Below are 21,574 nucleotides of genomic sequence, written 5' to 3' on the forward strand. Positions count from 1 at the left end.
AGCCAGTGGCCCTGGCCTGCAACTCCCCTCCAAAACCAGGCACGAAAGCGAGCTCCCCACATCGCCGCCGCTTCCCTCGCACTACCGCCCCACCCGCACCCCCACCTCCACATCTCCGCCACCCGTCCTCCTCCGCGGGCTCTCCGCAGGGCGCGGCGCGACCCATGGCCGCGGCATTCGCCTGAGGGAGCCGCTGTTCCCGCGAGGCATTCCACTCGCCGTCCCCGGATCTCCCGAGCTGCCCCCACGGTGCAAGATCTCGTCCGCGATCCGAAGGCCCCACCGTTTGTTCTCCCTCTTGATCTTGCTCGATCTTGGAGCAAGGCTCGAGCTTTTCTTCTCCCATGGGAGGCGGCGGCGGCGGGTTCCGGGGCAGCTGCCGGGTTGGGGCCGTGCTGCTCTTCTCCGCCTGGGTCGCGCTTGCGGCGCTCAGCAGGTTGCTGCGGCCGGTGCCCAACGGCTGCGTCATGACCTACATGTACCCGACCTACATCCCCATCGCCGCCGCGCCCAGGAATGTCTCCTCCGACAGGTACGGGCTGTTCCTGTACCACGAGGGCTGGAAGCAGATCGACTTCGCAAAGCACATCAGGGGACTTAGAGGCGTGCCCGTGCTCTTCATTCCCGGCAACGGAGGAAGCTACAAACAGGTGATCAAGTCCCGCTTCTTTGGGTTCTTTTCGTCGTCCGTGGTTCTGGAATCAAATGTGGTCCATTTAGTGATAAACAACTTGGATTGGTTGGTGAAGTCCATATTGGACTTTACATAATCATGTTTTGTGCATCTCTGTTCTGCCTATTGTGTTATTGTCGGAGGGTATTATGTGCAAATTGAATTCTTATAAGATAAAAGATGGCTGACGGTACACAAAGTTATGCACTTATGGTTCAGCTTATTTCGTTCCAAATGCACACAAGTACTGCTGTTACTGATGATTATCATATCTCGCATCTATAGGTCCGGTCATTGGCTGCAGAATCTTTTCGAGCGTATCAGAGTGGCCCACTTGAGCCCACGTTTTATCAGGAAGCATCTAGCTTTGTATCAGGAAATGAACTCAAAGGTTTTTCAATTCCGTCACGATATGGGCGCATGCTGGATTGGTATGCTGTTGACCTTGAAGGAGAGCACTCTGCAATGGATGGTCGGATACTTGAGGAGCATACCGAATATGTTGTCTATGCCATTCACAGGGTACCAGTTCCAACCTTTAAGATTGTATCTTAGCTTACGTATTTGTCCCTTTGCTCATTACTGTCATAATATAACCTTCTGTTAGAATCATCGTCAAATAGGAAAATTACACGGCATTGGATATTTGAAATGTTGAGAGACTATAGTAGTATAGTTTCAAATTTCCGTGGACATTGCAATGCTTAAGATTTTCGTCTAGGTTTAAATTTTACAATGACTTGATCTTGTGCTTTGCAGATCCTTGACCAATATAAAGAATCGCATCTAGAGAGAACAAAGGGTGGTGCTCAATCTTCTCATGACCTGCCATCTAGTGTTATACTTGTTGGCCATTCGATGGGTGGCTTTGTCGCTCGAGCTGCTCTTGTCCACCCAAACTTGAGGAAATTGGCGGTGGAAACTATACTTACACTTTCCAGCCCACACCAGTACTCACTCTCTCTCTCTCTCTCTCTCTCTCTCTGTTTGTTTTTGCAGTTTCTTTTTTAACTTTGGTTGGGGGGGGGGGGGGGGGCACTTGCTCCTTTAATGTGTATTGCTTGTCATTGGGTGGATGAGCAAGTGGTTCACATGATGATAATCCCTTATCCAGGTACCCTCCCATTGCACTTCAGCCGTCCTTGGGTCATTTTTTCTCCCATGTCAATGAGGAATGGAGAAAGGGATACCAGATGGGGGTATCACATGCAAGCAGTCCAAAGTTGTCAAATGTTGTTGTTATATCTGTATCGGGCGGGATTCATGATTATCAGGTATCTTTTCACTGTTGTCATTAATCTTAATGTAGATTTAGTTATGCCTATGTTATCTTCAAGGACAAGATGGCTTTTTGGGTAAACATTTAGATTCTACGATTTCTTGCTTTCCAATCACCTATGGTTTCAGCAAGAACTTTTTGGGTGAACATTACGTTCTATGATTGCTCACTTCCAATCACTTATGGTGACAGCAAAAATCTTAGCTAATATTGAGAAAAGAGAATCATGTCCATAGCATACTGAATCAACACTATACAACTTATACTCCTTTATTCTACATTTATTTAATGTGCCATAATCTGTGTGTCATGTCACCAGAGAACAAGTGTCGTGACAACTCTAGTATATTATCATGTTACTTAGCTGTGTTGATTATCCAATATTTTTTACTTAGTTGTGTTGACTGTTCGATATTTTGCATATGGGATTACTTATCGCTTTCTGTTTATAAATTTTGAAATAAAGTTGCCTTGATCCTTGTTCTAAGTTTTAAATACACAATAAACTAATTAATCATTTCTAGTGGCCTTTTTCCATTGCATTTTTGTTATGGTAAAACTAGGGATAGCACGAAGAACCTGTTCGTCGCCCTCCCTCTGCCTATAAGGCTAGGCTAGTGACATTGACCTGACCAAGGTCTCAGGCAAATGGGTCAGCGTCAGTTAATTAGCGCACCTAGCCACGTGAATGATGAATTCTTTAGATGCCATGGTTGAACTCATACATGACACTGGGGTATTTCGTTTTGGGGCATAATCTTGGTCTGCAGCTACCTCAGCAGTTTGCAGAAAAACTGGTGATCTGACATATATACTTTACCGGTTCAGTGGGCGTACTATTTGAACGATCAAGTAGCATGACCCAGCGTCCCAGCCCATATAAGGGCCTGCTCTTCTCTTGTTGGACTGCTTGTTGGGTTTCAGTTCTGATATTTAGTCTGAGATTCCATAGAATTATAGATCCTTTATTTAAGATTTTTCTTTTATTTAACTTTGTAATGTTTATTGCACAGTTGTGTTCAGTTCTTGATGCATGCATGATATCAATATGTGATTATTAAACTTTGGATGTTCGCAGCCACTTTGTAACATGAAGTAGGGATATCTAATTGGACATTTCTCACTCATTTTGATTCAGATTAGGTCAAGATTGGCATCACTGGATGGAATTGTGCCTTCTACACATGGCTTTATGGTAGGAAGCTCCAGTATGAAGAATGTTTGGTTATCCATGGAGCATCAATCTATCCTATGGTGCAATCAATTAGCTGTACAGGTCAGAAATGTGTATTAATGACAATTGACAAATTTTGAATGTTTTGCACTACGTGGTAACATTAATAGTTATGTTGACTTAACGTTCTCCAGGTTGCTCACACTCTTCTTAGCATCATAGATCCTGTAAATGGGCAGCCATTTTCAAGTACACAAAAAAGAGTTTTTGTGTTCACAAAAATGCTTCAAAGTGCAGTTCCTCAGTCTTTGAGTTCGATGACTCATGTTCCTGGTTCTCTATCATCGAATTTACCTGCCAGTGATAACCGGGAAGCTGGAGGTACAGCTCATTCTTTTCCTCAAGTCCTCTGCAGCTAGAGCAATTGGAAAGTTGGTTGCTTACAACATGAATTATTTGTGGAATGGGCACATACTTCTTGGCCAGTATCTGAAATCTATGTAGATTTTTTTTCATAAAACTAATTCTGTTTGTAAATGTTCTAATGTGAAAACAAATTTTTTTGTCTCCAAATTAATTGAACTTATATAATGAACTAAGATGGTTTGTTTGCTCTAGTTTCTGACTTTCTGTTGTCTTTCCATTACAGTCTTTATTTAATTTTTGTGTCTAACAGCAGTACACTGCTATAACATGAGGCTCATGGAATTGGTAACTTTTTATGCTGTAGGGAAAGCATGTCAAACTGGTACTTCAGTATAACATAATCATATCGCACTTATTCAATCAAATGTTATGTAAACCCTTGTAGTTAATTATAGGGCCTTAACGAGTTACATAGTGTGAATTATTCTTCTTATCTGAACGTATTGATATATTCTTTTGTGTAGAACTACAGCAAAAAGATTTGCTTCCTTGCCCGCCATCGACTCAGTGGACAAGTGATGGCCTTGAAAAGGACCTGCATATTCAGTCAAATTCAGTTACCGTTTTAGCAATGGATGGCAGGAGAAGATGGTTAGATATTAAAAAGCTGGTAGGTGACTGGCCTTCTAGTTTTCAACCACAATCTGTACGTGATAGAAGTTTTGTTTATCATTTAGAAACTTTCATTGAAGTTAGATTGGATTGCTACCACATATGATGAATAGCTTTGACAGCATTGCTCTTTTCTTTCGGAAGGGATCAAATGGCAGAGGACACTTTGTTTTTGTAACAAATCTTGCTCCATGTTCTGGAGTAAGAATTCATTTGTGGCCAGAAAAGCATCATTCACCTGTGCAAAATGAAGTGCCTGCCAGTAAAAAGATAGTGGAAGTTACATCGAAGATGGTCCAAATTCCTGCAGGACCTGCTCCAAAACAGGTAATATTTCAAATTGTTCACCTAGTCATTATCATTTTCTTACATTCTGTCAGTACTCCTTTTGTCTGAGGAATTTGGGTAGACACTACACCAGTCATCTTTGTAATGTGACGGTCCAATTGAGGACAACTAAAATCGTTGTCTTACTGTCTTTTGTTACTGTTAACTGCAATGTCTATGCCTTATTTTTGCAGTGTGTTAGGCCAGTCTATGAACATGATTCTTGCATTTTTTTTAGGTTATATAGATGGATATTAAACATACTTCTTGAAAAGCTTGCGCTTTTATGTTGTGGAATATTGCACTCTTGCCCCTGTATATTTTTTCACCTTTTATGTTTGCCTGCATTTTTTAATGTGAACCTACAGTCTTGGTCTGCCTCTATTTCTTAATGCCGTTTGCTGCAGTCTGTCTAATTTACATATTTTGATAGTGTAAAGAAAATCTCGTTGACAGACAAAAGACTGAAGTGCCCACACTATTACAACATGCCATCTCTTCATCCTCTCGTTTTCTTCTCTTCTCGTTTTTTTTCTGTCTCTACAACGGATCTGGGCAAGAGAGTAGGTGCCGGCCTTAGTCACCAAGTTCCGCGTTCTGTGTGACTCAGGTGCCGGGCTGCCGGCATGCATGAGATGGGGCTATGTTAGCTCACGAAATATTTTTTTTATCTATCATTATGTTTCGTTTAGTTTAATTTATGCTATCTCTATATATACTGTTCTAAGCTGACATGTTATCACTATTACATTAAAGTTTCTAAAAATTAAGTTATTTTAAATTTATTTTTTAAAACAAATGATTGAGCTAAATGTAAATATGCACATTGAAATGCCGAAGTTCTTAACTTTTTATTTAATTATTTGCTGTAAAAACATATATATCAACAAAAACGTGCCATTGTAATAAAATATGTACATTTCATGCCTTCATTAATAAAATAATTACATTCTTTAAATCTAAAATAGGATCATGATCGATTTGATCCCTTTCATGTCAAACAAAAATAAATCACAACATTATGTGTTATGCTTTTTGAGCAGGTTGAACCTGGTAGTCAAACTGAGCAACCACCGCCTTCTGCATTTCTTCTTCTGAGTCCAGAAGAAATGAATGGTTTCAGCTTCATGACCATATCAGTGGCGCCTCGACCGGTATTCTCTTGTGCCATTCCTGTCTTGCACTAGAATGTTTTTGGTACAATTAAATGTGCTTAAACGTTTTTTTTTTTACAAATCAACCTTTTGGAAATAGCATGTCCACCACATTGATCTCTTTACAGAAAATTTGTGGCTTTTATGAATAAACACAATTGAATAAAAACAGAGTAAATGCACAGCAGGCACACCTGTGAGGTGGGTACACTAGACCATGGAACATGATTGTGCCTCAGTAGGACTTTGTTTTTTACTGGGTAGATTGGTCATTTATTTGTCCTATTTACACAAATGAACTTGCAATAGTTCTCCATGATCAGGGCACCTATACTCTCACATCAGTAACTTAGGTTTTCTGATATTTCTTAACTATCTGGGCAATTTCAATTTGATTCATATCCCACCTGTAATCTTCGGCACCCTGCGATGGCAATTATTTTTTAATCAGTGGAAACAAATTCTGACTGTTCTGAATGCTGATAGAATTTTTAAACCCACTGCTTGTGCTGAACTTCGTTATTCAGACAATTTCAGGTAGGCCTCCCCCAGCGGCCTCTATGGCAGTGGGGCAGTTCTTCAATCCAGAGGAAGGAGCTAGTGCACTTTCTACTGGCAGGATTATACGCTCCCACTTTGCTCCTGAAGTTAGTAACTAGTAACTACTGAAATTTAGAGTATGGCGAATCGTCTATTGTATGCTATGTAATATTGGTCGAATTTTATAATTCTTGATCTCAGGAAATATTTCTGTCAGAGGATCATCCATTGGCTCTTAACTTATCGTTTTCTACAAGCCTCGGCCTTCTACCAGTAACATTATCACTGAAAACTGCTGGATGTGGAATAAAAAATGCTGGTGACCAAATGGAAGCTGAGAAAAATAGTGAGACATTACTTCTCTTTTGCTCTGTAAATACTAATTTTAAGTTGCTTTTGTCCTAGTCTTTACTGGTAACTTTGGTCATAGTAATAACTGATAAAACAAATGTGGACTTAAACCTCTATACTAGTGTCTGGAGTGATATCATCAATTAGTAAGTGTCTAATAACATTGAATAGCATGTAATACTGCCAACACACCTTTAGTGTAGTGGTAAGCTTCCCAGTTGAGGAAGACACCAACCAGGGTTCAAATCCTGGTGGCAGCAAAAAACCCCCTCCCTGGCAACCCAAAAAATACTGGCAGGGTGCTGGCCTGTGGCACCTGCGGTTGATTTGGGCTCTCCTACCAGGGGTAGTTGCAGTGGTCACTAACATAGTGGGTCATGGTTGGCCCAGGTTACGGTGTGGCCCATAGGGTAAAGCCGGGGTTCGGGTGTTTTCTTGGCCGGCTTGGCTGAGTTTTCTTCTTGGTGCAATACCGTTGGGGCGGTCTTTCCCCCGCCGGTCGAGTTTTTTTTTTTAATACCGTCCACAAAACCAGACTAGTAATTATGCTGATTACCGGCTAACCGTGTTTGCACTATCTCAATGATTTTTCATATGTTTTTTTGTATTGTAGATCTTTGTAAATTGCGGTGCTTCCCACCTGTTGCTTTGGCATGGGATTCTGTATCAGGCCTACACATCATTCCAAATATATACTCAGAGACTCTAGTGGTTGATTCATCACCTGCCTTTTGGGACTCAGCTGAAGGGACGGACAGAACTACAGTAATGATCCTGGTAAGGTTCTTTTCTATGTTGCGGGTCCTTTAGATTGACAGTAAAGTAAGTTAGCGAGTCAAATATGCTCTGTATATGGAAACTGCCATGCAGAAAATCAGTTTGCTGTATGGTATCACAGAATACAGGTTCTATTATTTTTAGGACAGAATCTATGAGGCACTATATGTTTTTGTACAATGACTTTTCTTATTTTTGCACGAAGTTTATGACTGCTGCTAGCTGTTGTGCACTGCCAGATGCTAGCTGTTAGCCTTCTACAGACCTCTAGCATATGTTTGCAGATCTATACTAGCAACTATACCCGTAACATTTTCTTGTGAAAAGTACAAATATTTTACCCTGCTTGAGTTACTTGCCGACTTATTATGGTTGCAGATCAATACTAGCAATTGTACACACATTACCCTGCTTGAGTTACCACCCCATTATGTTAACAAAATGAATTTACTTTTGAGTTTTGCTAGCAGCTGTACCAGACTACCAGTACCCATTTCCTGTGAAAATGAGAAACGCTTTTTTCCCCATACATTAGTGGTCAACAGCAGGAATACTAAATACATCTAGTCCCTCTGGTCCAAATACAAGTCATTTAGGATTCCTGCCAATCAAACTTTTTAAATTTGACCATCGATATATGATAGATTACAAAAGTTGACAATGTATGATAGATGCTACTAGATTCATCATGAAAGTACTTTCTGAAAATTTATTTTCCATTTTTGAAATGTCATATTTCATAGAAATTATTGGTCAAATCAATGTGAAATGGTCATCCATGCCCTTATTGAATGACATGATACAACTACTTCTCTTCTTTCAGAGCAATTAATTAAGGAAGAAGTCTACATCACCCCTCAAACTATTGCAAGTGGGCTACTTAACCCCTCCAACTATAAAACCGGGCATTTACACCCTCATCTTTGTAAAACTGTTCAAATAACTCCTAGAATGGTTTTACACAGCAGTTTTTGCGTAGTGGCGTGCTGACATGTGGCTCCTCATTCTCCTCTTGGCCGTTGCCATTTGCTGCTTCACCGCTGCTTCTACTCGAATGCTGACTGGCGGTCGCCCTCCCAAGCTGCTCCGCCACCGGCCCCCATCTAAGTTTCTCCACCGCATGTGGCCGCCGGCCCTCTTGTTGTGCTCCCTCTCCCCTCGTGCATACACAGCAGCAGCATGCTTGCTCCCAAAGGATGCTGAGCTCGCACGTGCTGCTGCCCCCACACCAAAGCTGACAACTGAGCCGAGCTGACGCCCTCACTACGCTGTCATCATTTTCTCAAACATGCAGGAGAGCTGCGCATCAATATATTAAGAAGAAAAAGAGGGGTGTGTTAGATGTATATGTATCTTTTGTAGTTTCCCCGTTGTATAAGGGGTTTTGTGCATATTTCCTAATACCTGTACATGTATATATTCGGGCCTAGAGCCCTCATAATGAATACAAGTGCTATTCATAACATGGTATACAGAGCCAAAATTTAGGGTTATGGTTCATCTTTCTCTAATCCCTCATCTGCACGTTGCACTTGCGTGCATCTAGCTGGCTGCTTCGTTGTGCAGCCACCATCGATCCTCTGTTCTTCTCCGTGGCTGCGTCGCTGGGATTCGTCGTCTGAGTCTGCGCCGCCGCCCTCCCCTCCGCGGCCGTGTTGCTGCCTCCCCTCCGAGGCCGCGCCGCCGCCTCCAGACCGGGGCCGCGCCGCGCCGCCGCCCTCCCCTCCACGGCCGCATTGCTGCCTCCCCTCCGAGGCCGCGCCGCCGCCTCCAGACTAGGGCTGCGCCACCGCCTCTACTCGCCTCCAGATCGGGGCGCCGCCGCCGCCCTCCGCCGCTACTCCAGAGGCTGCGCCGCCGCCGGGATTTGTTCCTGGACGCATGCCGCCGCTGGGATTTGCCCTCGCCGGGCCGTGCTCCTCCAGAGGTCGCGTCGTGCTCCTCTGAGGCCAGCGCTGCTTGGTCCTCTGCCTGCGCCGCTTGCCATCCAGTGAGGAGGTAAACCTCCTCTGTAAAAAAAAGAGGTCTACTGTTGTGATTTGGTGGCTGCTTCGACTTTGTTTTGTCGCTTTACTTTGCCCCGGACTCGTCAATAGGGTACTCGTTTTTTTAAAAAAAAAACGCTGCTGCCGCCGCCGCTTTTCTTTTGCGCTCTTGCCGTCGACCGCCGCTTTTCCTTTGCGCTCTTGCCGACGACTGTTGCTGTTTGGGATGGCGTCTCCTTCCGTTCCGTCCTCCGGTGGTGTGCAGATTATGTGATGTCCGGTGCTTTTCAATGGCACCAACTATCACGACTGGGTTCCTCGTCTACGCTGGCACATGCGTGGTCTTCGTCTTCAGGAGTTCATTACTGGTGATATACCCTGCCCACCTCCTCCTGTTGCTCCTGTCAAGCCCATTATTCCTGATAAGGCTACTGATGCTGAGAAGACAAAGGTACTTGATAATTATGATGCTAGTATGGAGTCATATGTGTCTCAGTTTGCTGCATATAGGACATGGTTGGATGAGGATGCTCGTGCTGGTGCTGTTCTTGCTGCTAGTATGGAGGAGCAGTTTTCTGCAAATATTGTTGGTTTTGAGTATGCACATTAGATGTGGGCCTTTCTTCGTGAGCGTTATGAGCCCACTGGTCAGTCTACTTATATTGCTGCTCTACGTCAGGAACAACTATTGTGCCAGGGTGATTCTACACTTGATGATTTCTATACTCAGATGTCTGTAGTGTGGTGTCAGCTTGACTCTATTGGTCCTCCACTATCACCCAGCACTTGTGACTCGTGTAAGGCTCAGAAGGTTGCTCTGGAGACTAGGCGCACTTATGATTTTTTGAGTCGTCTTCGTGATGAGTTTGAGCAGCTTCGAGCTTAGCTGGTTTCCCGTGTGCCCTGTGTTTCTCTGATGGAGGCTCTTGCTGCTGTTCGTAATGAGGAGCTACATCTTCAGAATGCTGGTCTACTGCAGTCTTCTTCTTCGTCTTCAGTATTGGCTGCTCGGTCTTCTTCGTCTCCAGCTGCCACCCCTCCACCTGAGGCGCCTCTTCCGGCAGCGTCTTCTTCTGAGGGAGGAGGGGGTGGTCGTCTTAATTGTAAATATTGTGGTAAGAAGACTCATGTGGAGGCATTTTGCTTCAAGAAGAAGAAGGATCAGTCTCGCCGAGGTGGTAGTGATCGTTCTTCACAGGGCACAGGTGGTGCCAGCGGAGTTCTGCTGGTTCTGAGACACAGGAGATACTCATGTTGCTTCGTCGCCTAACTGCCTCTACACCGTCAGGAGCTGCTGGTTTTGTTACTCAGTCCTCTGCACAGTCAAATGCTGCTACTGCTTCTCAGTCTTCTTCAGGTACTTTACCATGGATTCTTGATTCTGGTGCTTCTTTCCATATGACTCCTGATCGTACTAGTCTTTCTTCTATTAGTCCATCATCTCTTCCTATCACTGTTCAAACTGCGGATGGATCATCTCTCTCTTGCAGGGCAGGGAACTCTTTTGTCTCCCTCTTTTCATGTGCCTGCTGTTTCTTATGTTCCCAAACTAACCATGCAACTTATCTCTGCTGGCCAGCTCACTGATCATGGTTGTCGTGTGATTCTTGAATCTGACTTGTTGTATTCAGGATCGCATCACGGGTCTCCTGGTTGGTACTGGCCCTCGTCGACGTGATTCTCAGCGTCTTTGGGAGCTTGACTGGCTTCGTCTTCCTTCCGCTGCTTCTGCCGGTCTTGTTGGTTCTGCTGCATCCACGTCATCCACATCGTCTTTTGCTCAGTGGCACCATCGTTTGGGACATCTCTGTGGCTCGCATTTGTCTACGCTCGTTCGTCGTTGTCTTTTAGGGTCAGTCTCTGGTGATGTATCTCTAGAACAGTGTCAGGGTTGTCGTCTAGGGAAACAGCTCCAGCTTCCTTACTATTCTAGTGAGTCGGTGTCGAAACATCCTTTTGATCTTGTTCATTCTGATGTATGGGGTCCGGCTCCCTTTGTCTCGAAAGGGGGCCATCGATATTATATCATTTTTATAGATGATTTTTCTCGCCACACATGGGTTTATTTTATGAAACATCGTAGTGAGACTTTGTCTATCTATAAAAATTTTGCCACTATGATCCGTACTTAGTTTGATACCTCTATCAGGGTCTTTCGTGCTGATTCTGCTGGGGAGTATTTATCTGGAGCCCTTCGTCAGTTTCTTTCTGAGCAAGACACTCTTGCCCAATTCTCCTGTCCTGGTGCTCATGCTCAGAATGGTGTTGCTGAACGTAAGTATCGTCATTTGCTTGAGACTGTTCGTGCTCTTATGATCACTTCTTCTCTTCCACCATATTTTGGGCTGAAGCTATTTCCACTGCCACTTATCTTATTAATATCCAGCCCTCGTCCTCTCTTCGTGGTGGGATTCCGTATGAGCGTCTTTGTGGCAAGCTTCCTGACTATTCTTGTCTTCGCCTTTTTGGATGTGTCTGCTATGTGCTTCTTGCACCTCGTGAGCGCACTAAGCTGACTGCTCAATCTGTTGAGTATGTTTTCCTGGGATACAGTGCTGAGCATAAGGGGTATCGTTGTTGGGATCCTGTTGGCCGTCGGATGAGGATTTCACGGGATGTTACTTTTGATGAGTCTCGTCCTTTTTATCCTCGCCCTTCTCCTGATGCTTCTCAAGCGTCTGTCATTGAGCCACTCTCTTTCCTACTTTTTCCAGATACTCCTATTGCTCCTATGTTTCCTTCACATCTAGTCCCTTCTTCTGAGGCTCCTGTTGAGTTGCCTGTAGTCCCTTCACCCGAGGAGCCTTCTTTTGCGGCCCCTTCACCTGTGGTCCCTTCTTTTTCGGACGATATTCCACAGGTTCCTATGGGTACTACTTATGATAGTAAACCGCCTGTCACATGTGTCTACACACGTACTCGGCGGGCTGTCAGATCATCTTCTGATGTCCCTTCTTCTCTTGATGAGCCATCTTCTTCTGCTGCACCTTCTGATGCTGAGACGGCTCCTTCTGATGTTGAGACAGCTCCACGATATGTTCTTCGTGATTGGCAGTCGCTTCGGCCTCCAGATCGGCTTGGTTTTGCTGGTACTGTTCTGTCTGAGCCGACTTCTTACCGTGATGCCATTCAGCATCAGGAGTGGCAGCATACTATGGCCGAGGAGCTTGCTGCTCTTGAGCGCACTGGCATGTGGGATCTTGTACCTATTCCCGCACATGTCCGTCCTATCACTTGTAAATGGGTTTACAAGGTTAAGACCCTCTCTGATGGTTCTCTTGAGCGCTACAAAGCTCGTCTTGTAGCGCGCGGTTTTCAGCAGGAGCATGGTCGGGACTATGATGAGACATTCGCACCTATGGCTCATATGACCACTGTTCGCACACTTCTTGCTGTGGCTTCTGTTCGTGAGTGGCCTATATCTCAGCTTGATGTGAAGAATGCCTTTCTTAATGGTGAACTCAGTGAGGAAGTGTAATGCAGCCGCCACCTGGGTATTCGGTTCCTGAGGGTATGGTATGTCGTCTTCGCCGCTCGCTTTATGGCCTCAAGAAAGCTCCTCGTGCTTGGTTCCAGCGTTTTGCTTCTGTGGTCACTGTTGCTAGTTTTTCTGCCAGTACTCATGATCCTGCGTTCTTTATCCACACTTCCTCTTGTGGTCGGACTCTTCTCCTCCTTTATGTTGATGACATGATCATCACTGGAGATGACTCTGAGTATATTGCCTTTGTGAAGGCACGTCTCAGTGAGCAGTTTCTTATGTCTGATCTTGATCCTCTTCGTTACTTTCTTGGGATTGAGGTTTCTTCCACACCTCAAGATTTCTACCTGTCCTAAGAAAAGTACATTCAGGATCTTCTTGATCGTGCTTCTCTCACTGACCACCGTACTGTAGAGACTCCTATGGAACTTAATGTTCATCTCTGCCACTGATGGGGAGCCTCTTGCAGATCCCACTCGTTATCGTCATCTTGTTGGGAGTCTTGTTTATCTTGGCGTTACTCGTCCTGACATCTCATATGCTGTCCATATCCTGGGTCAGTTTGTTTCTGCTCCCACTCAGATCCACTGTAGTCATCTTCGTGTTCTGTGTTATCTTCGTGGGACTGTATCTCGCCGCTTGTTCTTTCCTCGCTCTAGCTCTTTACGACTTCATGCATATTCTGATGCTACTTGGGCTAGTGATTCCACTGATCGTCGATCTCTTTCTGCTTATTGTGTTTTTCTTGGTGGTTCTCTTATTGCTTGGAAGACTAAGAAGCAGGTAGCAGTTTCTCGTTCGAGTGCAGAGGCTGAGTTGCGAGCTATGGCTCTTGTGACAGCAGAGGTTACTTGGCTGCGGTGGCTACTTCAGGATTTTGGTGTTTCTGTTTCTGGGCCGACTCCTCTTTTGTCTGACAGTACAGGTGCTATTAGCATTGCTCGTGATCCGGTGAAGCATGAGCTCACTAAGCATATTGGTGTTGATGCTTCTTATACACGAGCACAGGTACAGGATGATGTTATTGCTCTTCAGTATGTGCCTTCAGAGCTTCAGTTGGCAGATTTCTTTACTAAGGCACAAACCAGAGTTCAGCACAGGTTCTATCTCTCCAAACTCAGTGTCATGGATCCACCTTGAGTTTGAGGGGGGGTGTTAGATGTATATGTATCTTTTGTAGTTTCCCCGTTGTATAAGAGGTTTTGTGCATATTTCCTAATACCTGTACATGTATATATTCGGGCCTAGAGGCCTCATAATGAATACAAGTGCTATTCATAACAGGGTGAAAACCCCGGGTGATACAGTTAGGGGCCTGTATCATGCCCTTACAAAAGACACCTGTTGGAAATTTCTCTCAAGAAACCCACAAGGTGAGACCTGACCAACAACCTAACCCACCGGGTGTTCCTGGGCGAGGGAGGTAAGACACTCCTCGAGCCCCGGCTATAGACCACTGGCGCAGTTCCTCTTTACAGACCGAGACCACACAAGAAACATCAGGTACAACACCGTCGAAGATGCATCTATTGCGGTGTTTCCAAATGGACCAAGCTACCAAGATGATGATGGTATTTAAACCTTTTTGGACCTGGCTATCCACTCTTGAGATTGCAGCTGCCCACCAATCAAAGAAGGAAGAATTTGTCTGTGGAGCTAAAGCCTGAAGACTGAAATGCTGCAAAACACTAAACCAGACCTGTCGGGAGAAAACACACTCGACCAGTAAGTGATCAATAGTTTCTGCAACCTGGTCACAAAGAGGGCATGCCGCTGGGTGGGGGAGACCTTTTCTGGCCAAGCGATCAGCTGTCCAGCACCTATTTAGTGCAGCAGTCCACAGAAAGAACTTGCACTTGCCAGCGCCCAACTTTTCCAAATTCTCTCCCAAGGGCCAAAACCAGTGGCTCCAATGAACAAAGCCTCATAAGCTGATTTGGCGGTGTACTGCCCCGTAGTAGAGAATTGCCACACATGCACATCATCTATATCTGAATGTAAAGTAACTTCCGAGAGGAGATCCCAAAGTTCAAGGTATTCCACTAGGACATCCAAAGTAAGCGCTCCCTTTATGTCTGTAATCCATCTAGCACCTGTAAAGGCATAAAAAACAGATTGTTTCCGTGCTCTAGGAACTAAAGCCCCAAACAGATGTGGCAACATCTGATCCAGTCTCTGCACCTGCAGCCACCTATCTGTCCAGAAGCAAGTATTTTTTCCATTTCTGACTTCGGAGATAATGGCCGCTGAAAAGAATGCTCTGACCTGTTTTGGGGCATGAACTGTGAAGAAATTCCAGACCTTGTCAGGCTCAGTTTTCTGCAACCAAAGCCACCGTAAATTGAGTGCCCAACCAAGATGCTGCAAACTTGAGATGCCAAGACCACCGAGCTTAATTGGCCTTGCAACTTTGGGCCAGGCACCTCTGCTGCGCCTTTAGTCTGCTCGCACGCCGCATCGCCTCAGCGCCACCAATCACCACAAGCCAACCCTTGCAAGCTACTGCTGGCCACAGTCGTCGCCATGATGGCGAGTGGTTGAGGCGCTAGCACAGAACCCTCCTCCGGCCTAAGAAAGGGCAGTATTGAGGTGTCCTCCACCATCCAGTGCTTGTCCAGTCTTCTGCTCAGCAGCTCGCTCCCATCTCTATGATTCTCTCCATCACAGAAATCAGGCCAGCCGACCAACCACGTTGCTCAAGCCATTAGCGCTAAGGTGAGATGCCAGGAGCCTCTCCACCATCAATGCCACCTCTCCATCATCTCTAATCTCTATCCGATCCTCCCTGTGTGTACCGAGCCCCCCCCCAATCCACAAAAAAAGGAATCTGTGCTGCTCTCATCCTCTTCTTTCTCCCCATGCAGATGAGTGTCAGAGGGTGTAAAATAGACAGTTTTATAGTTTGGGGAGTTATGTAGTCCACTTGCAATAGGTTGGGGCGTTATGCAGACTTCTTCCGTTAATCAAGGGGTAGAGTGGAAATATGTCACGGCCCTGGTTAGGGAGCTGTGCAGAATGTGGGGGTTGAGGATTGTAAGGCATAAACAGCTGTTGAACCTGACAATTGAGATCGGGCACACCAGCAATGGCTGCACCCAATCTCAAGGCCCGGTGTTAGATGAGGATCTCTCCTGATAATTGTTAATTGGTTCCAAATAGATGATTGGCTGCCTGTAACAACTACAATCTACTGACCTGAGTAAGAGCATCTCCAACAGTTCCCAATCTCTCCTCCTCATCTTTATTTTTTTTGAAAAAAAATGAAAAAAACACTCTCCAATAGTTCCCCATCCTAATTCCCCATCTCCTAATAATTGGCAAATTGGGCTCCATTGTGCGCAAAAATACGCACCCAATCGCCCCTCCTGATCACCCCTCCCCACGGCTTTTTTCTTCTTCGTGGGCTTCTTCCCCGCGCCCAAGTGCCGCTCACGCCGCCCTTCTCCTCGCCGGCGGCCTCGCTGTAGCCCTCCTCATCAGCGCGCACGGGGCCGCGGCCTCCAGTGATAAAGCGGCAGCACGAGCCTTGTTGGGCTCGGATCTGGCCAGAGCAGCATCGGATCGAGACGGCGAGAGCGGGGCCGCGGCCTCGGGCGACGGAGCAACGGAGCAGGCAACACCCAGTCTTGTCGGCACTCCTCGCTGCCGGTGTGCATGGAAGGGAGTACGCCGCACAGGGAGGGACGTGGCCATGCTGCCAGTGGCGGCGCAGGGAGCCACCTGCTACTGCCGGGGTCATGGTCTCCATGATGCCGCGACTGTAGGTATGCGGGTGGATGCCGCTGACGTGGGAGAGCAGGTTCACCCGTCTGCAGCTGCAGTCTCCACTGGTTTTGGGCTGGAGATGAACGCTAGCAAGCTGGTCCCTCTAGTGCAACTTGTTTTCTGCAGGTGAATGGGGCTGCTGCTGCTATCTGGGATTTAGGCTCACAGAATTTCTTCAGTGGATTTGAAGCACAATTTTTGCAGTGTTTTCCTGCAGAATTAACCTTGTGGCCACAACTTTTCATTTTTGGGGAGTAAAAATGGGAAACTCTTGGAGATGGACTCTTTTTTGCCTCCCTATACCTATTTGAGGAGTTGGCAAACAACAAGATTTGGGGAGAAAAAAATTGGGAACTATTGAAGATGCTCTAACAAGTAATCTAGAGATAACTTTCCAGTCTAAGTATCTAACTAACTTGAACATAAACCTAACCTAACCAAAGAGATATTCCTAACAACCTAAACTTGCACGTAATCTTGTTGCTGCCATGGGCTCACTGGGCAGGTCGGCCAGCTGGCCGCCATGACAAAATACTGCAACAACTAAATTCTTGATTCTTCAATGGACAGCATTGTGGAACATATTCTCCTGAAGCTATGGACAAACATAGCAGAACAGAGGGAGTAGTTTATAGTAGTACTTTTGTATTTCCAACAGTGCAGGCAATTAGCTTGTGGTCACCCATTTACTTAACATATAATTTTGTTGTTCAAACCTGTTACCTTTGAGGGGTTTGATTATTTTGCAAGCTTTGTTTGGCACCAGTCTATTTTCAAAGCCCACTGATTCAGCTCTATCCACCAAAGTTCAAGTACTTAAAAAGTAAAACTCAGGTGTATCATCTTAATTAATCCTAAATTGGAATGTTAGAATTTCTAATGTGGTAGTGTCAGCTTCAAACATATACTCCTATTTAATTTGCAGTCTCACAGAACATTATCAGACATTTCAGATGTCAAGTTGCGTAATATACGTTTTCATTTGTAAGAGAGCTAATTTCTCGCTTTTAAATTATCCATAGTAAGGAATTAAAACAAGTTATCTCTCAAATGTAACTCGTCTCAAAATTTGTAGGCTGACCCGCATTGCTCATACAAAGTCACTGCTCGTGCTTCACTAAGTGCTGCGGCAAGCAGGTTCTTTTTATTGTACTCATCAGAGGTAACCTGTTGTTTCTTTGTACTTTGATCCACGCATGACATCATGATGTTACCCTTTTCCCTGAGTTGTATTCATATACTGATCATGATACAGTAGTGTTACGTCTGCTAGATCACATTGATTGTTGAAAACTATATGATATGGATTAGGCTGGATACGGTTCCAAGAACTCAGAGTAGAGCAACCCCTGTCAACTGATCGCTGGCTGGACTCATCCCCATGGCCTGATTAAGAAGGGATGTTTGATCTATTCCTCACTTAATCCATGAGAGATACAGGCTGAACTTTATATACGTAGATGGATGTTTTGACCACCGAGGAAGTTGCCTCTAAGCATGGAATCCTAAAAATATGCGGGTGCGGCTAACATGGCAATGACTCACAAATTTTAAATATGCATTACCTGTGGCACCTCAATTTGCCCTGATGCACTGATAACCATGATGTTTATTATGTTGGATCTTTCTCATGCATTGCTGGTGGCTATAGCTTACTGATGATCTTCTTGGAGTAGGTTTTCAGTATTTTATTTTCCCGACTATCTGACCCACCAGTGGCCAATGAAGCCTCTGTTGTTGCTGCACCACACAATGCTACTGCCTGGATGCTGTCTATCACTGTAGTACAGCTGTATTATGTAATATACAGTACTAATAAAAAAATACTTGCCTATTAATTTTTCTATGTTTTTACCTGTTTAATTGACTTAATAAAATCATAGAATTTGTTAAATTTGAATATTTCGGTTGCATATGTATTTACGGTACCATATACAAAAGCCTTCAAAAAAAGAAAAAAGATGGTTTCTGGGCTCTGGTCTGCATCTGCATATTTTGAAGCTAGGATATTTTCTACTTTTCCTTGCTATAGTATATTTGCACTGGAATCTGTGTCTTTCATAATACCATGTTAGTAAATATATATTTAACATGTCCCTGCATGTTTACTTGGAACTGCTAACTACTGTAGTAACTAACATAACTACATAAGAGGTCAGCAATGCTTTGCTTTTTTTTTTAACTGTAGCCTGTTCAATTGCAGATTCTTGGTTCCATGGTGGCCATAATGTTTTTTGGCCTGATGCGGCAATCATCAGCATGGGAATGTGATTCTTCCGTGCCATCCATTTTGTCAGCTATAGAGTCTAATCTTGGGGTCCCCAAGCCATTCGTGTTTCTTTGCATCATGCCGATACTTCTATTTCTTGCCCTTTCATTTTTCTCAACGGAGCAAAAACCACCATTCTGGACCTTCTTGTTGGTTACTATGATCTGCTATATAGTTGCTAATGGTTTCACAATTTTATTGATACTAAGTTCAAAATTATTACTGTATGCGGTTGCCATTCTACATGTCTTCATCAAGAGAAGGTTAGTGCACGCTTCTATATCCTTTTTTTATCAGGAACAATTTTTTATCTCTTCCATCTTTTTCTTGTTAAAAATACTGTCCCCACGGTATTTCACTAAGAAGAGCTCAATGGGACGCCACGCAAAGAAAGGTCCCTAAAGCCCCCTCCCCCCCCCCCCCCCCCCCCCCAAAAAAAAAAATACATGGGGATGCTGCCCCCTGTGGTTGGGCCTTAACCCATGCTTTGAGGGTCCGCCACCACAAGTCAGTTCACCCATGCCGCATAGGGGGACTAGGAGTAACTTTTTTTACACAGGGATTCGAACCTAGACACCCAGTACCTGGGGTGCTACTAAGGTCACTGCAACCACTAGGCTACATGCCCCTTCACACGTGGTATTAGTCTTGAAATTACTAATTATCTTGATTAGATTGCTTTGCTTCTCGTATAAGTAGATAGCTTTTATTAGAAACATTATTCAGATTAACAATGCCATCAGACAATATTTTTTCTTATATTCTCCTGTACAAGAATAGCTATAAGGAAGATGACCAGTTTTGATTTCAGAACTACCCAGCTTTAATTCTGCCGCAAATGATTAGTTATTATTTCGTTTCAAGTAATCCGCAAATTGTTTTATAGTTACTACCTATGTTCAATCATCTTTTATTTGTTTATTTGCGAGTCCAACTTTTGATTTCTTGTCCAGTGTCACCCGATAAGGATTTGTTATGAAGCATAAGTAATTGCCGTATTGTTGACTATATGGACTCTGCGCTCACCATAAAATCATACATCATTGTTATTCATTTAGTCTTGCAATGATGATTTACAGATGGCAATCATGGGGGGATGGTGTCCAATCTTCATTTCTTCGTCAATTCTTCACTTTCTCTTTTTCATTGCAGTCACTGAAGGTAAACATCCTTCTATAAGTGGAGTACATAGAGACCTAGCTTGTCTTTCGTGTTCTTTTAGTCCCTTATATTCAGGTGCTAACTAACGTCCTCATGGAAAAGATTGTGCAGATGCTTAAAAATAATCCAAATATAATTGTAGCAATTGTGACTTTACCACTTGTCTGTTTGGTTCACCCGGCCATTGGCCTTGGTCTGCTACTTCTCTCTCATACATTCCATGCTCATTCAAATCTATGCAGGTGCGTTTTAACTTTTAAGGCTGCTTTCGACAGTTTCAATTGCTGAAATGTATTTGTATTGTGAGCAGAATATACTTAATTTATGTTGTATCTCCAACATGCCCCCACCATGTATATTTTATTTCATTTGTGGCTGCAAGTCAGTATCTAAAGTAGAATTATTGTCTTGTGGCAGCTTTTTAGCAGCTTCTTTTCGCAGTATCACTCAGAAAAAGGACTTGTACAAATCCAAGATGGGTGATAGTCCAGTTCTGCTGTCCAAAAGTATATCAGATGGGCTCCAACAACTTCTGCCAATGGATGATAGCCCAAGAGCTCCTAAAAGCTTTACCGACGGTCAACTAGAATTGTTTGATTGTCGGCATGGGATTATGATCTTGCATCTTCTAACCACACTCATGTTTGCGCCTTCATTTGTTGCTTGGCTACAGGTTTGTCATTCTTAACTACCTGAACATCATGAAGCAGATTCCTCCAAGTTTCCAGTTTTCTGTATTAGATTGTCCTAATCATCTCCTGCGCTCTCAGAAGAAAAAAAAGATTGTCCTAATCAGTGATGATTCCAATATGTTCCTTTTGTACAGAGGATTGGTATGGGGCAGAATTTTCCCTGGTTGATAGATTCTGCTATTTGCGTTGGTGTTATACTGCATGGACTATTTGGATCCCAACCAAATGTCAGCTGTTGTATATCTTTCAAGCTACCTGGAAGGAGAGGGCATGAAGTTGGTCTGAGCTTCCTTTACCTCCTGGCTGGCTATTATTCCTTCGTAAGCTCTATGGCTTTGGCGCCATATCGATCCTTGTATGCCATGGCAATCATTGGTTACATATGCTTTGCTTCCAGAATTATTGAGAGAAGAAATATGGTGAGGGGTGACATTAGTTCTAGGAGAAGTCGGAAGCACTCACATAAACACTGACACCGTGGAAGTTGTAGTTTTGCTATAGTGTGGAACCGATTTGTGCATGATAGTGGCTCTTGGTTTTTGGTTAATGGTTCTAAACCGCAAAAGCCTGCTTGGGTGCTGGGGTCAGTTTTGGGAGTGAGCAAGGTAGATTCTGTTATTTGTGCAGCTTTGTCGTAGCGATGAGAATGAGATTGTGATCGTGTGGAGATTGCTCGTAGCTGAAAGGTGAGGTTGGCAATCGGGCTTCTTAACCCTGTGGTTTGAGTCTGGTTTTCTTGTAACTGTTTTGTCCGGAACGATGAATCAGTTATTGTACATTGTTCAATTGCAAGCGAGTGCCGCATGAAATGACTTTCGGCAGGGTGCATTTAATTGAACTATGCCATATATCAACTTACCCGTACAAAGTTTGTTTGAATTTGGCTGATATTTGGAAGGCTATGAAAG

At 44.2% G+C, this 21,574-nt stretch overlaps 1 protein-coding gene across 2 annotated transcripts; it reads left to right on the forward strand.

Moving 5' to 3' along the window:
• On the forward strand, positions 1–21,507 carry LOC120673459. Of its 2 annotated transcripts, none has more exons than XM_039954307.1 (18): positions 1–650; positions 959–1,195; positions 1,433–1,623; positions 1,788–1,947; positions 3,091–3,228; positions 3,321–3,507; positions 4,017–4,162; positions 4,309–4,491; positions 5,535–5,645; positions 6,173–6,292; positions 6,387–6,531; positions 7,150–7,313; positions 17,620–17,706; positions 18,748–19,076; positions 19,893–19,974; positions 20,086–20,216; positions 20,392–20,647; positions 20,801–21,487. In XM_039954307.1, exons 1-18 carry the CDS (start codon positions 345–347, stop codon positions 21,137–21,139), a joined length of 3,312 nt encoding a protein of 1,103 aa, XP_039810241.1. In that variant the 5' UTR covers positions 1–344; the 3' UTR covers positions 21,140–21,487. The 2 variants fall into 2 exon arrangements, with proteins under 2 accessions (XP_039810241.1, XP_039810231.1); XM_039954297.1 differs by having other exon boundaries at positions 2–650; positions 20,077–20,216; positions 20,801–21,507.
• Positions 21,508–21,574: the final 67 nt, after the last annotated feature.

This window comes from Panicum virgatum, chromosome 2K (genome assembly GCF_016808335.1).
Source record: "Panicum virgatum strain AP13 chromosome 2K, P.virgatum_v5, whole genome shotgun sequence".
NCBI lineage: Eukaryota > Viridiplantae > Streptophyta > Magnoliopsida > Poales > Poaceae > Panicum > Panicum virgatum.

Coding starts and splice junctions, on each gene's coding strand:
- LOC120673459 (XM_039954297.1), top strand. CDS start 345: ATGGGAGGCGGCGGCGGCGGGTTCCGGGGCAGCTGCCGGGTTGGGGCC. Junction 4,163..4,308: donor GGTTAGATATTAAAAAGCTG/GTAGGTGACTGG, acceptor TTCTTTCGGAAG/GGATCAAATGGCAGAGGACA. Junction 7,314..17,619: donor GAACTACAGTAATGATCCTG/GTAAGGTTCTTT, acceptor CAAAATTTGTAG/GCTGACCCGCATTGCTCATA.